The sequence below is a fragment of the Miniopterus natalensis genome, chromosome 9 (assembly GCF_054644295.1).
Source record: "Miniopterus natalensis isolate mMinNat1 chromosome 9, mMinNat1.hap1, whole genome shotgun sequence".
Lineage (NCBI taxonomy): Eukaryota > Metazoa > Chordata > Mammalia > Chiroptera > Miniopteridae > Miniopterus > Miniopterus natalensis.
Genome location: NC_142089.1, coordinates 40,952,041 through 40,975,406, shown reverse-complemented (window position 1 = coordinate 40,975,406; position 23,366 = coordinate 40,952,041). Strand labels below are relative to the sequence as shown.

General features: G+C 34.3%; 1 protein-coding gene across 2 annotated transcripts in view; it reads left to right on the top strand.

The window, feature by feature from the left end:
- Positions 1 to 23,366, top strand: part of DNAI4 (dynein axonemal intermediate chain 4) — a 63,797-nt gene that overhangs the window by 10,917 nt on the left and 29,514 nt on the right. For both annotated transcript variants that reach the window (XM_087820504.1, XM_087820505.1), the window contains exons 3-8: positions 2,501 to 2,685; positions 3,995 to 4,107; positions 12,235 to 12,388; positions 18,078 to 18,217; positions 21,240 to 21,434; positions 22,880 to 23,074. In XM_087820504.1, the coding sequence (XP_087676630.1) occupies positions 2,501 to 2,685; positions 3,995 to 4,107; positions 12,235 to 12,388; positions 18,078 to 18,217; positions 21,240 to 21,434; positions 22,880 to 23,074 (982 nt within the window). The remainder of the gene's footprint in view (positions 1 to 2,500; positions 2,686 to 3,994; positions 4,108 to 12,234; positions 12,389 to 18,077; positions 18,218 to 21,239; positions 21,435 to 22,879; positions 23,075 to 23,366) is intronic.

Genomic DNA, 23,366 nt, shown 5'->3' with positions numbered 1-23,366 from the left:
TATAACAAATGTGATCAGGACTTTACTCCACATTCTCAACAACTAGCACTGTCAGATTTATAAATTTAAGCCAGTCTGGTATGTGTATACAGATACCTCATTTTGATCTTAATTTCCATAAGGTTGAGTTTCTTTTCATATAATTACTCCCATTTTAATTCTTTTTTTGCCTTCCGCATCTTATACACAAAACCCAATTCCAGTTATACTGTAGATCTAAACATGAAAAGCAACAGAAAAACATCTTCATAACTCCAGGATTGGAAATGTTTTTTAAACGAGACATCTAAAGCATAAACCATAAAGGAAAATGTGATAAATTTGACTACTTTAAGATTAAGCACTTCTATTTATTAAAAATTATCACAAAGAAAATGAAGCTACAGAGTGAAAGAAGACATCTGCAACACATAAAACTGAAAGGATTCATATTTGGAATATATAATGAACTCCCATTATCAATTTTAAAAAAAAAAAAAGTCTGCAAAAGACCGGTATGGGACATTTTTCTCCCCCCCCCCAAAAAAAAAAAGAATTAAAATGGGAGTAATTATATGAAAAGAAACTCAACTTTATGGAAATTAAGATCAAAATGAGATATCTGTATACACATACCAGACTGGCTTAAATTTATAAATCTGACAGTGCTAGTTGTTGAGAATGTGGAGTAATAGCAGTTGTCACACAATGGTGGTAATCGTAAAAATTTTTACAACCAATTTCGGGAATAGTTAGGTGTAATTTAATCAGGTTGACCCATCAAATGCACATTTATACATCCCCCACAGAATTGCATTCTCATGTGTATCAGTATACTTTTACGTAAATGTTCATTAAAACAGTTTTCATGATGCCCCAAACCTAGAAACAACTTAATGTCTAGTCAAAGTAAAATGGAAAAATAAGATATGATATACTAATCCAACAGATTAGTTTATAGTCTCCAGTAAATGAACAAACCTCTTCTGTACATGGAGAAATATAAAAATGTTGAACAAAAGATGACAGAGTATCAGTCATAATATATGACTATATAAATTTTAAAAACAGGCAAAACTAAATTACATTGACAAACATGGTAAATACTGGGATTTTGCTTGCAAAAATCTGGAGCAACCAGAACTCTCATACATTGTTGGTGGGAACCACTTGCAAAAACGTTAGCAGTGCTATTAAAGATGAACATATACATAATTCATTACCCAGAAATTTCACTCTCAGGTACATATCCAACATAAATTCATACAGCATATTCAGCAAAATACGTACAACAGTATTCATAGCAGCACCATTTGTAAGAGCCAGAATATTGGAAACCACAGAAATGTCCATGAACGATAGAATAGGTAAATAAAATTGTGACATATTCACACAATGGAATAGTGTAAACAGTGAAAATGAATCATCTACAACTATACTTGATAATATGAATGAATCTCACAAATATAATATTGAACAAAAGAAACCAGATACCAAAGGGAAATATAGTATGATTCCATCTAAATAAAGTTTAAAAACAGGCAAAATTAATCCATGGTATCAGAGTAATTATTACCTTTGGTGGGAGATAGTATCCTTCATGAAAGGAGTTTCCGGGATTCTGTAATTTTCTGTTTCTAAACCTGAATACTGGGTCCATGGGTGTGTTCAGTTGGTGAAAATGCATTAAGCTGTACATTTATATGTGTACTTTCTATATGCATATTTTACTTCGATACAATATATAAAAAGTAAATGCTGTTGTTTAAGAATGCATGCTTAATAAAACTATAAAAAGAAGAAAGGAAATGACTAGCAAAATCAAGTTAATAATTACCACTGGGAGGAGTGAATGGCTGAAATCCAGAAGGGGCAAAGGCTAGGGGCACTAGCTGTGATCCAGAGAGGCAAAGTCTTCTGGAGGTGCTATCAATGTTCTAATTTTTTTAGTTGTGATTATTGTAATACTTGCCTTATATTAACTGTATGGTTTTGTTTTAATTACAATTCTGTATATGCTAAATTTCAAATTGAAAAAATGAAAAGCTAGCCAAAAACAAACCGAGAATACAGGGTGGGACAAAAGTAAGTTTACAGTTGTTCATATGGAAAATAATACAATAATTAATAAACAATAATGCAAGAATAAATGCTGTGTTCCCCTCCCCCCATATGTAATCTGGAAATGATTATTAATGTGAAAAGTAAGTTTTTAAAAAGCTATACACAAAAAAATAAATATACAAAAATAATCTGGATGAATAATAATCTTTCTGAAGTTTTTCAAAATTAGTATATATTGCTTGTACATAGGTGAAACATAAGACTTAAAAACGTATGCCTACTTAAGAAACTTTTTAAGCATAAAATCTTTTATTGATCAATTTTTCATGTTTATTCTATCCTAGAAACATTATGCTTATCTTTTTTCCCCTACTGCTTTTATTTCTAATTTATAGGACTAATTATTTAGAAACCTCATCTTTTGAACTTATTTCATTTTATATTACACTTCCCACAGGTGTTTGATGTAAATGGAGTTGATGTTACTCCTCGGCCTCTTTACCGTCCAGATCCACTTACTGGTACAGCAAAGCCAAATAAACTATTGACATCACAGGAAGGATCATTTGCATCAGAATATGTAACTTCCCACAGCCTTTATCAAAATACACTAAATCCTAGTATGTTAGGGCAGTTTACAAGGTAGAGTATACTATTTTATATATTTTTTTATATCATATATACTGTTTTTCCATTAAGTTGCATATGTGTAACTTAGATGCCTATTGTCTCCAGTCTCCCGGCTCCGCTCTGTCATGCTAATGTGCCATCCTTATGCTCTTCTCATAATTAATTTTAATTAGATGTAGAACTTTGCATGGCTTAAGTTCCCCTGCTCTCACACCAAAACATTTGTGAAAAAATATATAAATTTTACTGTATTTCCTGAAAAACCAAAAGAGGGGGCCATATTACATGCCCACAGACATATTTATTCAGTTTCTTTTTTGTGCTGCAATTTCTGGGAAAGAGTGGCTTTCCCCCACCCCCATTTTCCCATGCAAATCCTGTTCTCTCAGGGTTTGGTTTCTCCTATTTTATAATTTTCCTTTTTGTAAATGAAATGTTATGCATCTATTACATAGATACTAATGTACTTGAAATTTGTTTTTGTACTTGAAATTTTATGAATGCTTATAGTAGAGAAGTTCAGAGTCTTTGCAATAATAAAACAGTATACATCCTAAAACAATGTAAAGATTATGGCGAAATATTTGAGTGTGTAATTTTCAATCTGACAAAAGTTCCAGATGTTAACTAAGCATGAGATTTAGGGGGGGGGAATGCTGCTCTAGAGTATCCATGGGAGTGCTAAGCGAAACAATGGATATTCCGGTAAACTTAACCCACCCTCAGGGAGTGCAGTTGGGACCATAAATAGAAAGGAAGAAAGCACTTGATATCATGGAGTAATTTTAAGTTCATGTATTTGAGGAAATTATTTTGGGATTCTTTAGTATTGATTTTCCATTGAGTACACAGATTTTCTTTTAAGTAAATCTAGGGAGGATCCTTATCAAATTGAGTAAGTCACAGTTAAGATGAGATTTGAATGATGAGCAGCAACCTGGTGACACATGAAAGGAAGGGTGTTCTAGGCTGAAGTCTTGAAGGAGGAAAGCTCTACAAGATTGAGGAACTTAAAAGAAAGAAGAGGGGAAGGAAAGAGTGATACTGAAGGTGGGGTCTAGGTAGGTAGGCTGTACTTTTGGGTCTTTACCCTAAATATATTGGGAATCCATTGAAGGACTTCAGGCATAGTTTTGACATGTCTCATCTCTAAAATATATTTAAAATGACTTCTTAAAGAATATTAAAAATCACGATGTTTGAAGAACTAATTTTTATCAATTTTGCTTATGTATAATTGATTTCTCAATCTGATTTTTTCATTTGTATATTTAATTATCCATATTGACATCTAAATAAATGAATAATGTTATTATTAAAGATCAGTTTTAGGAAGCAGTACAGTTTCTAAGTCAAGTCTATCAACTAGTGAATCAACAGCAGAAGAAATAGAAGAACAACCCTATAAACGGGAAGGACTGACAAGTTTTACAGGTAATGAAAATACAGCTGTTTATCAGTAGCAGACCATTATATTTCTTTAGCAGATATGCTCATTATTTGTTAGATACTTAAGATAAAAGAACTGTGGTAATGATTCCCAAATGCTGGTGTGTACAGTAGCCACATGAATATTACCAGAGTAATAACTACCCATATGTTTCTAGAAGTTCCCGAGGTGACTGTTCCTATATCACCAGCTTGAGGAATCACAGACCATGTTTTTTTGTTTGTTTGTTTTTTAAAGAACTCAGCTTTTTACTCAGGAGACAAATAATCCTGATACATTGTGATCAATGCTATACTAAGACATATGCAGAATGTGATGGGAGTACTTAGAAAGGAAAGATTAACTCCTTTGAGGTAAGAAAAAGAGAAAATGTTCACAGAGAACGTCACTGACTTTTTTGAATTGGGTTTTTAAAGATAACGGTAATTTGTCAGAATGAAGGGGAGAGGCCCACTCCAAGCCAAGGAGAAACCATGAGGTAGTGCAAAGGATTTTGAAAGTGAAGATAAAACAATGACGAAATAATGGTTGATTAGAAGCACCAGAAGAAATGAGTACCTACTTGAGGGGCATTTGCATTAAGAGCACAGTAAGGATGCTTTTCCCTCTAAGATGATAATGAAGGATTAGTGAAAATATTGATACAGTTGGAAAAGTGCTTGATGGAATCCTCTTTTTTGGTGATGGACTCACATTTTCGGTGCAATAGGCATGCATCTGACAACAAGTAACAGAATACCTAACTACCATTAGCTTAAACAAAGTCTTATTTTTCTCACATTAAAAGAAGTTAAGAGGTAGCTAACTTTTGGCCTTGGTTTTGTGACTTAATTATGCCAGACTCTGGTATGGCAGCTTCACTCTTCTCTTTCCCTAAGCCCTTTCTTCTTGCTTCGTGGACTCAAAATATTCACCCCACCTCTTGGGCATTATATCCACGTAAGAGGCAGGAGAAGGAGAAAGGCCGTTGCCCCAGTCACATCTCCCTCATCAGGAAAGAAAAGCTTCCCCAGAAGACTTTTCTTCTTGTTTATTTTTGCTTTTATCTTTTTGGCCAGAAATGTGCCACATGGTCACCCCTAGCTTCAAGAGAGTGTTGGAAAACTAAATAGTTGATGTCCCCACCTCTCTGTTGTTATATATATGGAGAGAGGCAAAGTAAGGGAGAAAGACTTAGCGAAGAATTTTAGGCAATCAACAATCTGTCCCAGGAGTGAAACTCACCCTTTCAGAGGGAGACCAAGAGGATTGGATTATTGTCACGACTGTCTCCAGCCCTCTCTACAGATCTTCTTGCCACCCTCCAGTTTGTTTTTCCAAACTGTATTCAGAATGATCTGTTTAAAAACACAATCTGATCACTCTCGCCAGCTTAAAAACCCTTCCATGGATTTGCATTGTTCTTAAGATAAGAACTAAAATCTTTATAAAAATGATTTGCCTAAGACTTTCCTCTGCTTGTCTACATCAAAAACAAACAGACGTGACACAGCCTCACCCTGGAAGCCTTGAAGAATGATACAGATGTTTATGTGGTCTTGGCCAGGTGCTGGTGAAGCTAGTCTCTAAAGTGAATTACACCTAAACAATTCTACTGCCACATAGCTGATTATTTAGACTAGAGCAGTGTTTCTTAATCTTAAATGCACATTAACATCATCTGGTATACCTCTTAAAATTCCCCTAGTAAAGTCTTATTTCAGCCCTATTAAATTGGAGTATCTGGGAGTGGGGGTTAGACATAAATAGTGGTGTGCTGATATGTGTAAACCTATCTCCTCTGAGGTAGGAAAAAAATAGATATAATTTTGATTCATTCACATCACACGGCCATTGTTGTGCTGGATGTTATCATTTTTTAATTTGACAGTCTCAGGGAAAAGAGGTCAGTGCCCTTGACTAAATAGTCAGGTATTGCATGTGTTAAAAATTCTTGTGGTTCCCCAGTGTGCTGTGGCATAAGGGTTGAAAATCGCTGATATAGTTTGTTCTGGAAAATAGGTAAAGAGGAAACATTCACCAGCTCATTTTATGAGATAGCATTACCCTAATACTAAAACTAGATAAAGACATAAGAAAATTATAGACCAATAACTCTCATGGAACATAAATGCAAAAAAAAAATCTTAAAAAATAATATTGGAAAACAAAATCTAGCAATTTATAAAGGAGATAGTACATCTCAACCAAATAGAGCCCATTTCAAGAATATAAGGCTGGTTCAACACTTATAATTTTTTTAATGTAATTTATCATTAAAAGACTGAATAAGAAAAACCATATGATCTATCAGTAGATGCAGAAAAAGTACTTGATGAAAAAATAATATCTATTCATAATTTTTAAAAACTTTAAAAACAAGAGCTAGAAGGAACTTTCTTAAGCTAATAAAGGAAATATACAAAAACCTAAGTCAAAGGTACAAATTTCCAGTTATAAAAGGAATGAGTCATGGTGATATAATATACAGCATGGTGACTGTAGTTAATAATACTGTGTTGCATATTTGAAAGTAGCTGGGAGAGTGGAGCTAAAATCTGTAACTGTATGGTGATGAATATTAACTGGACTTACTGTGGTGATCATTTTGCAGTATATGCAAATATTGAATCATTACATTATACACCTGAAACTAATATAACGTTATGTCAGTTGTATCTCAAAAAAGACCCTAGGGCACATATTTAATGATGAGAGGCTGAATGTTTCCCCACTGAGATCCAGAATAAGGGAAGGATGTCTTCTCTCACAAGTCCTATTCAACATTGCATTGGAAGTCCTCCATAGTTTAACAAGACAAGAAAAATAAAATTTATATACATTGGAAAGGAAAAAATACAACTGTATACTTGCAGATGACATGATTGTCTATGTAGAAAATGCTAAAGAGTCTACAAAAAATAAAAATTCCTGGCACCAATAAGCTTATATCCTGCAATGTTGCAGGATAATATATAAAAGCAAATTACTTTTCTGTATACCATCAATGAACAACTTGAATTTGAAATTTTCAAAAACAATACCATTTATAGTAGAGCAGAATAAAAGAGGTATTAACCCAACAAAATATGGACCAAATCTGTATGCAAAACCTGCAAAAGAGGGAAGAAAGGAATTAAAAAGATCTAAATAAATTGAGAGGTATTCTCTATTTGTGCATTGGCGTTTGATATTGTTTAGATGTCAGTTCTTCATAATTTGATGTATAGATTCAATACAATCTCTATCGAAATCCCAGCAAGATTTTTTACATATATCAACTAACTGATTCTATAACTTCTATAGACATAAAGGCAAAGCACCTAGAATAGCCAACACAACCCTGAAAAAAAAAGGGACAAATTTGAAGGACTCAAGTTACCTAAGTTCAAGAGTAAGTGTAAAGCTACCATCATCAAGACAGCATACTGGTAAAACAGTAAACACTGATCAACGAAACAGAATAGAGAGCCCAAAAATAGACCCACAGTAGTATAATCAACTGATCTTTGGTAAAGACACAAAGGCACTTCAATAGAGGAAGGCTTATCTTTTCAATGACTGTGATGGAACAATTGTAGGTCAAAATGCAAAAAAAATAAAAGAACATAAACACTGACCTTACACCTTACGCAAAAATTAACTCTAAATAAATCATAAACCTAAATGTAAAATGAAAAGTATAAAATTTCTAGAAGAAAATATCAAAATATTCTGTGATTTTTAGATTGGTGATGAGATTTTAGATATTATACCAGTAGCATAATCCATGCAAGAAAAAAATTGATTGGTTGGGCTTTATTAAAATTAAAATTTTTTACTGTGTAAAAGGCAGTGTTAAGTGGATGAAAAGGCAAGCCACATACTGGGAGAAAATATTAGAAAATTACATATATGATAACTTGTATAAAAATAAAAAAAGAGTAGAACAAAGATTTTACAAAAAAATATATGTATGGCAGATAAGCATATGTAAAGATACTCAGCTTTATTTGTAGTTAGGGAATTGCAAATTAAACAATAAGATATCACTACACACCCATTAAAATGACTAAAATCAAAAAAACTGACAATACCAATTGTTAGCAAGGATAAGAAGCAATAGGAACTCTAAGTCATTACTGATGGGAATGCAAATGGCACAACAAATTTGAAAGACAATTTGACGGTTTCTTATAAAGCTAAATATAGTATTACCATATAATCCAGCAGTTCCACTCCTAAGGATTCAACTGATTTGAAAACATATCCACATGAAAATCTGCACTCCAATGTTTCTAGCCCCTTAATCATAATCACAAAATATTGGAATCAATCAAGATGTCCTTTAATAGGCGAATGGATAAATGAACAATAGTACATGTATATAATGGAATATTCAGCAATTAAAATAAATGAGCTATAAAACTGCACAACAGTATGGATGAATCTTAAATACTTATTGCTAAGTCAAGTAAGCCAGTCTGAAAAGTCTCGTGTGTAGCATTGCATAATTCCATGTATATGATATTCTGGAAAATGCAAAAGTAAAGAAACAGAAAATACATCACTGGTTGCCAGGGGCTTGGAGAGGGCAGGGGGTTGAATAGGTGAAACAGTGGATTTTTCAGGAGGGTGAAACTATTCTGTATGATATTGTAGTGGTGGATACGTAAAAGTATACATTTATAAATTCTAGAATCTTACAGCACAAAAGTGAACTTTAATATATCTACATTAAGAAATGAAGAAGCTAAAGGACCTTTGAATGGAATACAAACTGTGACATCAGAATATAACTTACAAATGTATGACATCACCTCACTGAAAGAGTGGTGGTGGTTGAGGGGGGAAGGTGTAGACCTAAATGATATTGATATTGAGTAGATTGTGTAAGATTTAAAACATGGAACTGCACATAAAACAGTGTACTCTAGTTGATAAAGTCATTTTTCAAGGGAGTATAGGTAAACAATTCTGAACCGTTGTACATGTATACTAGGTTTGAACATGTAAACAAATGGAAGGCAGATGGCGGGAAGCAGATTTTACACTGTTGTTGGAATGGGAGATGACCATAAAACAAAGGGAGGTTAGAATTATACATGTGGCACTAGATGAGAATCAGAAACATTAATATGAACTCATGTTTAGCTTAATATAGATACAGATTAATATATGTATATTGATATAGATGTATGCATGGGTTAGTATAAAAGGAAATATTTCCTAGCTCTGTCTGCTAGGAACAATGTCTGAAGAGCCTAGAAACAATGATATCCCAGTAGCAATAGCTACCCAGTACCCGGATCTTGGTTTCTAATACCATTCTCTAATAAAAGGAAACAGGAATCTTTGGAGAATTGATGCATTCTAGGTTTGTGGCAGGGATCAGAAAGTAAACAAATGCTAAGAAAGAAAACTACAATAAAAATAAACAAACAAAAAATGGTAGAGGTAGTGAAAGGGACACAGCAGCCGACAGAAAGAGCTTCCAATGGTCAAAGGTGAAAAATTTCATCAACAAAATAAATAGTGTAATATTAGATTATATTCCAAAGTATAAAGCAAATACTCATGGGTCCATACTGATGTAAGTAAATGATTGAACAAGTAAATAGATGGGGGGAATAGAAAAATCTGTACAAAAGAATTCCAAATAATTAACATAGATATTCCTCCCTCAAGAAGGCAGAGCTTAACTCTCCATCCTGTTTAAGTGTGGGTTTTGCATATTGATTGCCTTCCAAAGAGTACTGGATACAGAGAAGAGTAACTTGACAGCAGAGAAACCTGACACACTACCTCAGTTCAGGGTTAACATGATCAATGGTAAGACATGTTGATAGCATGTACCCTTGATATAAGATGAGAATGACACATTACCTCTGTAATCTTCCTACCAGAAATCCATAACCCCTCCCCACCATCAGGCAAACCCAAATCGAAGGACATTCTGCTAAATACATGACCAGTACTCCTCAAAGCTCAAGGTCATCAAAAATGAGAGAAGTTTAAGAAACTGTCACAGTCTAGAGAAGCCTAAGGACATAAGATGACTAACTGTAATGCATATTGGATGAGATCCTGGAAAAGAAAAAGGAAATTAGTTAAAAACTAAGAAAATTGTGATAAAGTATGGCTTTTGATAATAATGTATCAATATTGGTATCAATATTGACTTATTAGTTTTAATAAGTGTTAACAATAGGAAAAACTGGGTGAAGGGAAACAGGAAGGAACTCTTTATAATAGTTTTTCAAATTTTCTGTATATGTAAAATGATTCTAAAATCAAATGTTTATTAAATGTTTAAAAAATGTCTAGCTGTGAGTCCCAGCAATCTTTAATATGCTCTTCAGGTGATTCTGATGCATGCTAAAATTTAGAACCATTGCTTTATTTATAATCAAAAGGAAGCTTACGATTAGAAAAGCTTGTGATTTTATTGCAAGGTAGGGACCAAACAGCACCTTACACACAGATTGTCTCTGAATGATCTCATTGAATAAATGAATAAGTAATAGCTATCTACCTTTTACATAAACTCATAGAGTATCTTGATTTGCTGCATATAGTCCATTTGTAGGGAGAGAAGAATAAAATGCTTTTGCGACTCAATTGTATTGTTATTGTATCACACCAATTTTAGCCTAAGTAGGAACCAAGGAAGGCTTCACAGATTCCTGTCTATTGGGGTCTCCAAAGGTAGTCAAATAATAGCAACCCTTTTTAATTGAAAAATATAGTAAGGGTAGCTGTGATAGATTGGAGACAAAATATGACATTATGGATAAAGTCCTGCTCTTGAACTCCCAAATTTGACAGACCTACCCACCCATTCACTAAAGAATCTAGACCACCTCAGGCCCACCCCAACCCTCGTAAGGTATATCATTTGTAAAGGTATGGAGAGGAGCCAAGGTTGTCATACTAGAGCTCCCTTCCAGAAGAACTGTCAGGAATGGAGAAGAAGTGTTCTCTCCATTACTGGGAGTAAATAGGAGCAGGCAAGGCAAATTGATAAATGTGGGATACTTTTCCAGGTGGAGAAGGATAAGTAGTCAAGATCTAATTGTGTTAGGGGATCTGACCCACGAAATAGATTCTATAGGTTATATGGGGGAGTTTCAGACAATTTTTCAATATATACCAAATTTAAACAACATTCAGACAATGGTTGATAGATCCAGGCAAAAATCCTTTTTGCCAACCTAGGGCTTTGTCTGTGAATGGTAGTTCCTCTGCCATTAGAAGATTGACTAGACTATTAATTTCCTGGAATTAGTGGAATTAATAACTTGTGGATTTTTTTAGATTATAAGAAGTGTTTTTCTCAGGCTCTGGACCTTCTTAAGAGGAGACTGAGCCTTAGTCTCTGGAAAGTACACCCTTAAATTCTGTTTTTCTAAAGCTATTCAAGCTTAACCCTTCCCAAAGACTCATGGATTCCTTCTTCACATCCTGTTTTTAACAGAAAACATTGCACTCTGCCTGACCTATATACCTTGTCATGGCTCTTTATTACCCAAGTCCAACTTCCCCAGTCCTGAATGAAATTTTTTTAAAGAACTTGAACCTCTGGTTCGCCTAAAGGCTTGAGGCTAACCCTTTTCCCTGTATTACTTACATGGATATTGAGCCTATTTTGATCCTATATTTAAGCAGAACTTTCATTGGAGAGTCTTTAGCTCCTGGTGAAGATGATTAGAGGTGTGGGCTGTAATCTAAATCGAAAGACAACTGATAAGAAGGCCAAACAACAAAAGGTTGTTGTAGAGATAGACTAGAAGTTAGCTTAGGCTCAAAGAAGGGTTGTATACTATTGTCCCAAAATACACTTGCCCATATTCTTGAGTAGTATCAACAGTCATTCACCCCATTCTCCGTTAATATTATGGGAGATGTAATGGAATGCTTTTGGAGCTATGACTAAAAGTATGAGACGGGTATGCTTATTGTATTAGAAACAGAGACTGTTTATGGGCTGTAAGATTCAGTTTGGCTTCAGAGGAATTGAACAGACTACATCTCTCAACATGTCCTGATTCTTGACCATATAAAGCCACCTCTAATGTATGACCTATCACAATAACTTATGAAATGAAATTTTAAAATAGCAATCAGTAAATGATTTGTATTGTGCATTTTAGATTTACCAGTTAAGAAGAAAACAGATGGAAAACCTGTAATAGAAGACTTAAAGAAGACTGTAGAGATACTACTCACAGAGACAGAAACAATGACATTTTTTAACCTACCAACAGTCATGATTTCTACAGAAGCTGAAGAAGCTGACAAAGTGCTGTATGTATGGTTCAACTGTTTACATTGCTTCTGTAATTTGAGTGCTAAGATGGAATTTCTTATTCTTGTTTCTATCCTTGGGGGTACCTGGATAAATACTGTGGTGTATGTGCCTGGTGAAACTATTTGTTACTCTATGTGCCCTGTGAAATTATACTTAAAGTGTTTATGCTGTATGTACTTTTTTTCTAAAGGAGGAACCCATGACTTTACCATATTCTTTTAAAAGTAGAGGAACTACTAAGTTAAATCATAAAAGAAATAAAGGAAGCTTCTAAGCCTCAATATAGGTTTTAATGATTTTTATGCATATATAAATTATTTTCAATTTAAAAAAGAAAGGACTGACATTTTTATATTCAGAACTTAAGGGAATATATGTTATGGGAAAATAATTGACTTTATTATATTAGAGATTTTCCATTTCTCTTTATTAATGACTATAAATAGATTACTAGTTTTTGCCTTATGTATTTTGAACCTCTGTTGTTAGGCACATACATATTAAGTAAGGATTGTTGTTTTTGAAGAATTGACCCCTTTATCACTATGTAACACCACTGTCTATCTCTGATGATTTTCCTTGCTCTGAAGTCCGCTGTTTGAAATTGATATAGTTACTACAAATAAATTATTAATGTAGTTATTCAAATTATTTAGCTTCCAATATAATTTGAATATGATGAGTAGTGATAAAAAAATCCACTAAAATATTTTTTAGGGCATTATTCTTATCCAAATATAAAATATTATAGAATTATTTGCACTATAAAATATAGTACAATTAGATCTTGAATAACGTACTTTTAGAAGTTCACATGACATTCCTGGCTGGGGTGGCTCAGTGGATAGAATGTTGGCCCACACACTGAAGGGTTATGGGATCGAATCCTGGTCAAGAGCACATACCTGGGTTGCAGGTTCGATCCCTGGCTTCAGTTCCTGCGGCTGGTCAGGTTGTGGGAGGCAATCAATCTATGTCTCTCTTTTTTTCTCTCTCTCTCTCCCCCTCCCTCCCTCCATTCCACTCTCTCTAAAAATCAATGGAAAAAATATCCTCGGCTGAAGATTAACAAAAAATAAATAAGTAAAATAAATAAATAAGTTTATATGACATAAACGAAAGCTACTAGGACCAAAAAAAGGGAAGGGAAAAATAACACAGAGATAAATAAGTGATCTGAAATCAGAAAGCGAGAGATGCTAGAAACAAATGTTATATTAGCTCATGGATCTAGAGTCCACCAGTAAGTCTTGGGTCCCCAAAAATTGAGAAAGCTAAAAGCGGTTATTTTATTAAGCCCAGACCCTTAAGAAGATCTCAATTATCTCAAGTTGTACCAGGTCATTAGGGTCTCCTAGCTACTATTATAAGCTAGTACAAGTCTTTTCTGAAGGAAAACACCCATTTAGGCTCTTAAGATTCCCTTAGATAAGGTTTGTTAAAAGTACACTAAATTAATAAAGATTACTAGTTTCTGTTTTTTTTAAAGCCATTAAGAATGAGAGTTAAAAGATATAAGAAATGCGATAACTAGACCCTGACAACTATGGATAATGATATTACTAGATATAGAATGTAAAATATATGTAAAACATTTAAGTAAAAGCGTTAAAACATCATTAACGTTAAGAAACTATCACAATGATGACTTATATTTGGAAAAACATCTAAAAAGTACTTTAAAGTATGTTTACATGATTGTTGAAATCAGAAAGTAAACACTGACTTAATTCTTGTAATTAAAAAGTAAATATTACTCCGTTGTATGCTCTTGCCTCCTTTGTCAAATATTAACTGACCATAATGGTGTGGGTCTATTTCTGGGTTTCTGTTCTGTTCCATTTATCTATATGTCTGTTGTTGTACCAATACGAGGCTGTTCTGATTACAATGGCTTTGTAGTATAGTTTGATATCCAGTAAAGTGAGCTCTCCAACTCTGTTCTTTTTTTTTTTTTTTTTTTTAATATATCTTTATTGATTTCAGAGAGAGGAAAAGAGAGGAAGAGAGAGAGAGATAGAAACATCAATGATGAGAGAGCCATTGATCAAGCCCACAACCCAGGCATGTGCCCTGACTGGGAATCAAACCCCAATCGCCTGGATCCTAGGTCGACGCTCAACTGCTGAGCCACGCCCAGCCGGGCCTACTCTGTTCTTTCTCAAGATTGCTGCGGCTATTTGGGGTCCTTTTTGGTTCCATATGCATTTTTGGAATATTTGTTCTAGCTCTGTGAAATATGCCATTGGTATTTTAATAGGACTTGCATTGAATCTATAGATTGCTTTGGGTAGTATGGACATTTTAATGATATTCTTCCAATTCATGAACATGGTATATACTTCCACTTGTTTATATCTTCCTCTGTTTCTTTTTTCATTGTCCTGTAGTTTTCCAAATACAGGTCTTTTACATTCTTGGTTAAGTTTATTCCAAGGTATCTTATTTTTTTGTTCCAACAGTAAGTGGTATTGTTTTTTTTAGTTTCTCTTTCTGAGAGTTCATTGTTGGTGTATTAAAATGCTGTCACTTTTCGGATGTTAATTTTGTATCCATCTACCTTGCTGAATTCATTTATCAAATCTAGTAGTACTTGGTGGAGTCTTTAGGGTTTTCTATGTACAATATTATGTCATCTGCAAATATTGACAGTTTTACTTCCTCCTTTCCAATTTGTATGCCTTTTATGTTTTCTTCCTGTCTGATGGCTATGGCAAGGATTTCCAGTACTATGTTGAGTAAGAGTGGTGAAAGCAGACAACCCTGTCTTGTTCCCACTTTTAAGGGCTTACGGCATACAGTGAAGTAAAGACAGTCTCTTCAATAAATGGTATTCGGGAAATTGGACAGGTACATGCAAAAAAAATGAAACTAGATCACCAACTTACTCCATACACAAGAATAAATTCAAAATGGATAAAAGACTTAAATATAAGTCTCAAAGCCATTAAAATCCTGGAAGAAAACATAGACAGTAAAGTCACAGACATCTCACGCAGTGGAATTTTCACCGATATATTTCCTAGGGCAAGAGAAACAAAAGAAAAAATAAACAAATGGGACTATGTCAAACTAAAAGCTTCTGAACGGCAGAAGAAATCAGCCTCAAAATACAAAGGAACCCTACGGTCTGGGAGAACATATTTGCCAAGGATGCATCTGATAAGGGGCTAATTTCCAAAGTGCACAAAGAACTCATACAACTCAACAAGAGGAAGACAAACAATCCAATTAAAAAATGGGCAAAGGACCTGAATAGACACTTCTCCAAAGAAGACGTACAGATGGCCAAGAGACATGAGAAAATGCTCAACGTTGCTAATCATCAGAGAAATGCAAATTAAAACCACAATTAAAATCACACCTGTCAGAATGTCTACCATCAACAAATCAACAAACAACAAGTGCTGGCGAGGATGTGGAGAAAGGGGAACCCTGGTACACTGCTGGTGGGAATGCAGACTGGTGCAGTCACTATGGAAAACAGTATGGAGGCTCCTCAGAAAATTAAAAGTGAAGCTGCCTTTTGACCCATTGATCCCACTTCTAGGAATATATCCAAAGAATCCTGAAACACTAATCAGAAAAAATATATGCACCCCTATGTTCATAGCAGCTCAATTCACAATGGCTAAGATCTGGAAACAGCCCAAGTGTGCATCAGTAGATGAGTGGATAAAAAAGCTGTGGGACATTTACACCATGGAGTACTATGCAGCTGTAAAGAAGGATCTCGTACCCTTTGGGACAGTATGGATGGACCTGGAGAAATTATGCTAAGTGAAATAAGCCAGGCAGAGAAAGAAAATATCACATGATCTCACTTATATGTGGAATCTAAAGAACAGAATAAACTGATGAACAAAATAGATTCAGTGGCATGGAAGCATGAATCAGACTGATGAATCTTAGAGGGAAGATGGAGGGTGGGGTGTGGGGAGAGATTAACCAAAGAATTTATATGCATATATGCATAACCAATGGACACAGACAATAGTGTGGTGAAGACCTGGGGAGGGGAGTGGGTGTGGTGTAGAAGGGGTCAATGGGGAAAAAAAGGAACATCTGTAATATTTGGAACAAAAATAAATAAATAAATAAATAAATAAATAAATAAATAAATAAATAAATAAATAAAGTAAATATTAAATTTAAATAAGACATAATTGAATATAGATTTAATAAATTGGATCTGAATACCATACAGACATAGATCTGGATAAATTATACAAAATAAAATTTGTATAATATAAAAAATAAGAATGGTATATAAAGTATTACAAATTTAAAAAGATATTGACAATAGAATAAATGTCTAATGTACATATCCTCAGTTCCAAAAGGGCAAAGTATAAAGAGAATGGAGGAGAGGTACTAAGCAAAGAAAGTGGTTAAGGACTTTCCCAAACTATTTAGAGACACCATTCTACAGAAAAAGAAATAAATAAAAATAAATCTACATACACACCAAAAGAACTTAGTGCATTGTATGATACTGTATTGAATATCAAATATTAAAAGATTTTAAAGCAGAAGGAAAAAAGAGAGCATATCATCTACAGAGAAACAATTAAACGGACAGCATTATTAGGGATATAGGAGGTCACTTCATAATGACAGAAACTTATAATAATTCTAAACTTGCATTTTCCTAATAAAATAACCTCCAAATATATAAAGTAAAAATTGGAAACTTGATAAGTATCCTGTTAAAGTAAAATATTTAAACATACTTCTATCAATTATTGATAGGTCAACCAGATAAAAATTAGTACAGATGTAGATAATTTGAACCAAAAATATATTTTAATAGTTATACATGAACTCTACATTCCACAATTGGAGAACACACACTCTTTTCAGGCACACATGAAACATTTATAAAAATCATCCATGCACAAGGCCATGAAACACTTTCAAAAATGTCTAAGAAGTGGCCCGGCCGGGCGTGGCTCAGTGGTTGAGCGTCGACCTAGGATCCAGGCGATCGGGGTTCGATTCCCGGTCAGGGCACATGCCCGGGTCACAGGCTCAATCCCCAGTCGGGGGCGTGCAGGAGGCAGCTGATCAATGACTCTCTCATCATTGATGTTTCTGTCTCTCTCCCTCTCCTTTCCTCTCTCTGAAATCAATAAGGATATAAAAAAAAAAAATGTCTAAGAAGTGGTATCATACAAAATAAATTCTCTAACCACAGTGGAATGAAGATAAAAATTAATAAGTCTCAACTAAAACATAAACACATTCACATATACATTTGTAAGTTAACAAGTACATTTTCTAAATTCTTCATGAATCAAAGGAAAAGTCATAATGGAAATTTAAATACTCAGAACTAAACAATTATGAAAGTAATGCTTACAGGATGATACAAAAAATAAGTAGTACTTTGAGGGAAATTTATAGCTTTAAGTGTCCATATCAAAGTTCATAAAATCTATGTGGAGATAGTGCTAACATATTTTTGGTGGCCACTGAAAGTACTAGTGAAGTTGGGAGATATATCATAAAGAACTCCTTTGTTGTTAGTTTAATGCAATCTCTTCCTAAGGAGTTTTTTGATCTCTTACTTTTTGGTACAGTCCACATTGGGAAGATAATTTTAAGAAAATGCATAATATAGAGAGATGACATGTGTGGTAATAAATTTTTATTAATGAACTGAGTATACTTTGTTTTTTATAGCTATAGAAACAAGAATTATGAGAACCTTTGTAGAAATAGAATAGGCAATGACTTATATGTTGAAAGAATGATGCAGACTATTAATGGAGCACCGAAGAATAAAGATGTTCAATGTGACAAAATTATAAAGGAAGAGAAAGGTAATTTATGTTTTATTCTGCTTGATAAACTACCATGTTTTGATATACATTCTCTGAATCTGTCAATTAACAAGTAAATGTTAAAATATATAAAGCAACAAATAATTTGCCAAATCACAACAGTAACTGGGTACTGTGATGTACAGCTTTCAGAATTTGACAAATAAGTTAACCAGTAATAGATAGAGAATATTTGAATAACATAATTATCAATTTTGATTTTCATACAAACTATCTCACAGAACTTTATACTCTTCAAATGTTTATGAAACTTTATAAAGACTAATTGTTTGTATTACAAAGACTATCATGTACAACTAATAACATTTAAAATGTGCCAGACATTATTCTAGGCCTTTTACATTATTCTAGACCTTTAACCAGTTTAATTCTCAAAACAACCCTACAAGGTAGGTACTATTATTATTCCCCCATTTTTTAGAGGAAGAAACAAGCTCACTTGCCCAAGGTCACTCAGCTATTATTGAAGACAATGATACCCCTAAACAGTCTAGCTCTAGAGCTTGTTCTCTTACTACTATCTTTTAATGTTTATAAATTAACAACCCTGAGAGCACTGCATAGCCCAAAATAGTGAAGTGTGGTCAAAGTGGTAATTAAAAGAAAGGTTATAATCTTAATGGCCTTTGTTACTCAGCAAAACTATAAGCTAGTTCTTTTAAAAGACAAACTTCTAGGCAAATGCTAAATCAAGAGAAGAACTTAATAGTGGGAAAGGTTTGTCTTAAAGACAGCTGCCTGCCTTCCCAGTATGAGACCCTGGCTCCTGGTTTGAGAGGGAGCAGAACAGACCTTTTTCTCAAGGAATTTGGTTTGACTGTTTTATCTGAAGGACTGATGTACTTGTCTGTCTCTCTGTTTGTTTGTTTTTTGCCTAACTCGTAACTCTCAAGTGGTAAGGCAGTTTTGCATATTTTATTCTCCAAAATCTTGTGGAGTTCTCCAGCAACCTGATAATACAATCCAGGTTTTCCTGCCCCAGCACTGGTTCCCACAGTGGACTCCACTCCTGAGTCTTGGCTCCAAATAAGCCATGATTTCCTGTATTTGCCTGTTAATCTCTTCACTCTTGGGGGCAGCAGTATCCTTACCTCTCTTTTAGATCCAAGACGAGTTGTTGATTTTCAGTCTGTTTAGCTTTTCACTTGTTCTTAGGACCGAATGGTGACTTCCAAGCTCCTTAATTACGGAACTGGAAATCCCAAGTCCTATCTTCTAAACCTGAGGATAGAATGCCCAGTTGAATCTGCCCAGATTCTTCTCTGTATCTAGCTTGCCTTTATCATTCTTAATGTAGTTCCTTTCCAATAGGCCTTTCTTGGTAAGTTGAGAAAACGGATTTCACTGCACAGACATGTTCTGTTTTACCTTACTCTGGAGAGCTTCAGAGAAACCATGATGAATAGAAAATATAGAGCAGCCCACTTACCCTGATCTTTATTTCACTGGACATTCAGTGTCTAGCTTGTCAGGTGCCCTCAGTGGGTTAAACTCTGTTTCGGGGGACTTATTTATGGTCTTACCCTGTATTTTCCCTATAAGTGGCTCCTCTAGACTCTCAAGGAAGCTGAAGTCAGACTATGGCCCAGACTGTTCTGATTATCTTTTCCTGGGAGTCCTCATCTACGAGTGGTAATTTGTTCTCTCTTTCTTTTTAAGCAGAGCATTCTTTCCATCCTCACCCAAGGATTTTATTTCCATTGCTTTTCAGCGAGAGTGGGAGAAAGAGAGAGAGAGAGAGAGAGAGAGAGAGAGAGAGAGAGAGAGAATCACCAATGTGAGAGAGACTCATCGATTGGTTGCCTCCCGCACATGCCCCTGACCAGGGCCAGGTATCAAGTGTGCACCCGAAGTATGTGCCCTTGGCCGGAATTGAACCTATGACCCTTTAGCCCATGGGCTGACGCTATAACCACTGAGCCAAACCAGCTAGGGTAGAGCATTCTTTTTTTTTTAATTCAATATTCAAAGACAGTTTCTTTCTATGATCTTTTACTTCATGAACATGGACATTATACCCCTTCCAATTCAGCAAAATACAGTAGGTATTTATTCCGTGTATGATTTTGCTAGATATTATTAAGCTCAATAAGATAGAAATGTTATAAAATGTAAGTTAACCCTCCTACTAATTGAAAACCTTGTTAAACACCAGAAATCTTTCATTTTACGTTATGAAAAAGCTGCTAACAATGAAATAGTTGCACTTGTTAGATCCAGATCCTGTTTTTATTTTCAGGGAAAAATTCTTTATTAAATCACTGTACTTCAACTGAAAGTTTAGTAAGTTTAGCATGTAGGAATATATTGTTATGTGGTCACTGATAAAATAATTGCTATATAAGCCTTTCATTTTTATATCAGCAATGAAGTGTTGGGAGCTTTTTTCCTGAGACATTGTTATATTTGCCCGTTTGAACAAATATAAACAAAAAATTTAAAAGAGAAGTTAAAAACCATACTAGTCTACCAATTTTTTGAGAACAGTCTATCATTTCCCCAAAATGTATGATCTTTTCACATAAGCATATAGAAAATTTTTCTTGATAAAATGAATTAGATAATTAAAAAGGAAAAGCTCTGCAGAATATAACATGTTATCTGTTAACCATAGTAAAGGAACATTAAAACCTTGTTATAACATGATTGTCTGAGTCCATATCAACTCACAGACAGATGAGATTATGCTGCACCAACTTGGGATAAAGAGGAGGGAGGTGTGGGGGTCAGAAAGGATGGTGAGGATAATTTGGAGCTGTCACCAAAACAGTAAGGTATTTGGAGATGCTAAGAGTGTGATGCCTAAGGATTTTTTAAGTTGTCTTCATGATCTGTTTCTTTTTAATTTTTATTCACTTCCTGCACTGGTACTTTTGTGGTTAAATAGTAGTACTTTTTTTCCTAGACTGTAGATATCTTAGATTTTGCTATGACTAGTTTATGTATAAGCTGAAATATTAGAATTTGGTCTCCAGTAATTTTTACCTTTCTGTCTCTTTAGGCATAATGTCTACTGCTTGGGATTTGTATGATTCTTATAATGCTCTGGAAGTTTCCTCCTTACCAGTAACACAATCTATAATTGATTCAACCAGTAAAGCAAGTGTAAAACGATCTGTAGTTGATTCAAGCAGCAGAGCAAGTGTACCTCCTAAAGATCAGGACCGAAAAGGGCTAGGAAGTACTACAGAAAAAAGTAAGATTTCAGTTTTTTGAATGAGGTTTTCACATGATGTTTTCAATAAATTCTCTTTTTAGCAGTTATAATATTTTCTTTCTGGTGGAACATGAAAAGTATTGAATTAGAAAGTTTCCCTTCCCCTTCTATTTTCTGGAAGAGATTGTGTAGAATTGGTGTTCATTCTTTAAATGTCTGGTAGAATTCTGCAGTAAAGCTATCTGTGCCTGGGGATTTGGGGGGGGGGGAGGGGGGAATTTTGCAATTACAAATTCAATTTTATTAAATTTGCTGGCTTCTTCAGCTTTATATTTGGAATATATGTGACCATAAGGAAACCCAGAGAATTCACAACTGTGTCATTCCTTAGGTTCCCAGGACTCTATCTAGTTGCTCTGCCTTCTTCCAAAGACTTTTAAAGCCTTCTTATGTTTGTCACATATATTCCAAGATTTTTAGTTGTTTTTAGCAAGAGGAACAGGCAAAAATATGTCTATGCCATCTTCATGGAAGTAGGACTGACCTTTATTTGGTTTTTGTTTTTTTAAATAAGAGTGTGCTAAGTAGTATGGTAAGCAGAATAATAGTTCCCCAAATATGTACACATCCCAATCCCTGGAATCTATAAATATCTTACTTTACATGGCAAAAAAGACTTTCCAGATGTGATTAAATAAAGATCTTCAAAGGAGGAGATTTTCTTGCATTATTCAAGTGGGCTCCATCTAATCACATGTGTACTTAAAAGTGGAGGACCTTTCCCACCTGTGGTCAGAGGGAGACGCAATGACAGAAGATCAGCAAGATGCCATGTTGCCTGACTTTTAAGATGGGGGAGGGCGTGGGTGGCCTCTAGAAGCTGGAAAAGGAAAGAAAATAAATTCTCCTCTAGAGCCTCTGGAAAGGAACATAACCCTATTGACTTCTTGGTTTAGCCCAGTGAGACCTGCAACCAGACCTCTAACCTACAGTATTCTAAGTTAATAAATTTGCATGTTTTTAATCCACTAAGTTTTTGATAATTAATTATAGCATCAATAAAAAATTAACACAGTAGTAGAATATTCCTATGAAACAATAATCAGATCAGACATTTATCTGAAGACTGATTATCTTATTTTAATTGGAAAAAATGTACAGACATAAAAATTACCTCATGAGGTTATCATTTTTTATCTTTCAAAAGACAGTACATTTTTGAGTGGTTGAGAATTCCAAAATGAGATAATATATATATGTGTGTGTGTGTTTTATATATATATATACACATATATGTATATTATATATATATATATCTTGCATGCGCTTAGTACATAAAAGATATTCATTAAATGTCTATTGAAGTTGTTGAGTACTGGAAGAAAAGAAATAGTGATAGCAAAATGTCATTTTTAAAATATTTAGAATGCATGAATCATCTAATATTACTTGGATTATTTTATCATTATGTTTGTATTTTACAGATAGTGAAGCTAGTTCTATAATGGAAATAGAAAATGTAATTCTGTCTAAAGTGCATGATGATGAAGAAAACTACTCAGATTCAATATTCAAATCTGGAAAGTTTCAGCAGGACTTATTTTTTATGGAACGAGTTCTAATGGAAAATATATTTCAGCCCAAACTTGCAGCTTATCGTCAGCTTCCTATTTTAAAAGGTATTTTCAAAACATAATCACATTTAAACAAACTCAAATAATTTTAAAAATTAAATGATGTTACTATTTCTAAATGTAATCTCGACTGGGTTATCACTTATCAGAAGATGTGTTTATATAGCTTTCAGCACTAAACATGGGAGCGAGTGACAGTAGAGTCCAGACTAGAGAACCCACAGCAAGTCCTGGTCCCTTGGATTCAAAACTCATAAGCGTCTGTGGCTTCCTTCTCCCTGCATTAAATTATTCTCTCATATTCAGACTTCCTTTTCCATTGCCATTAACACTTCCC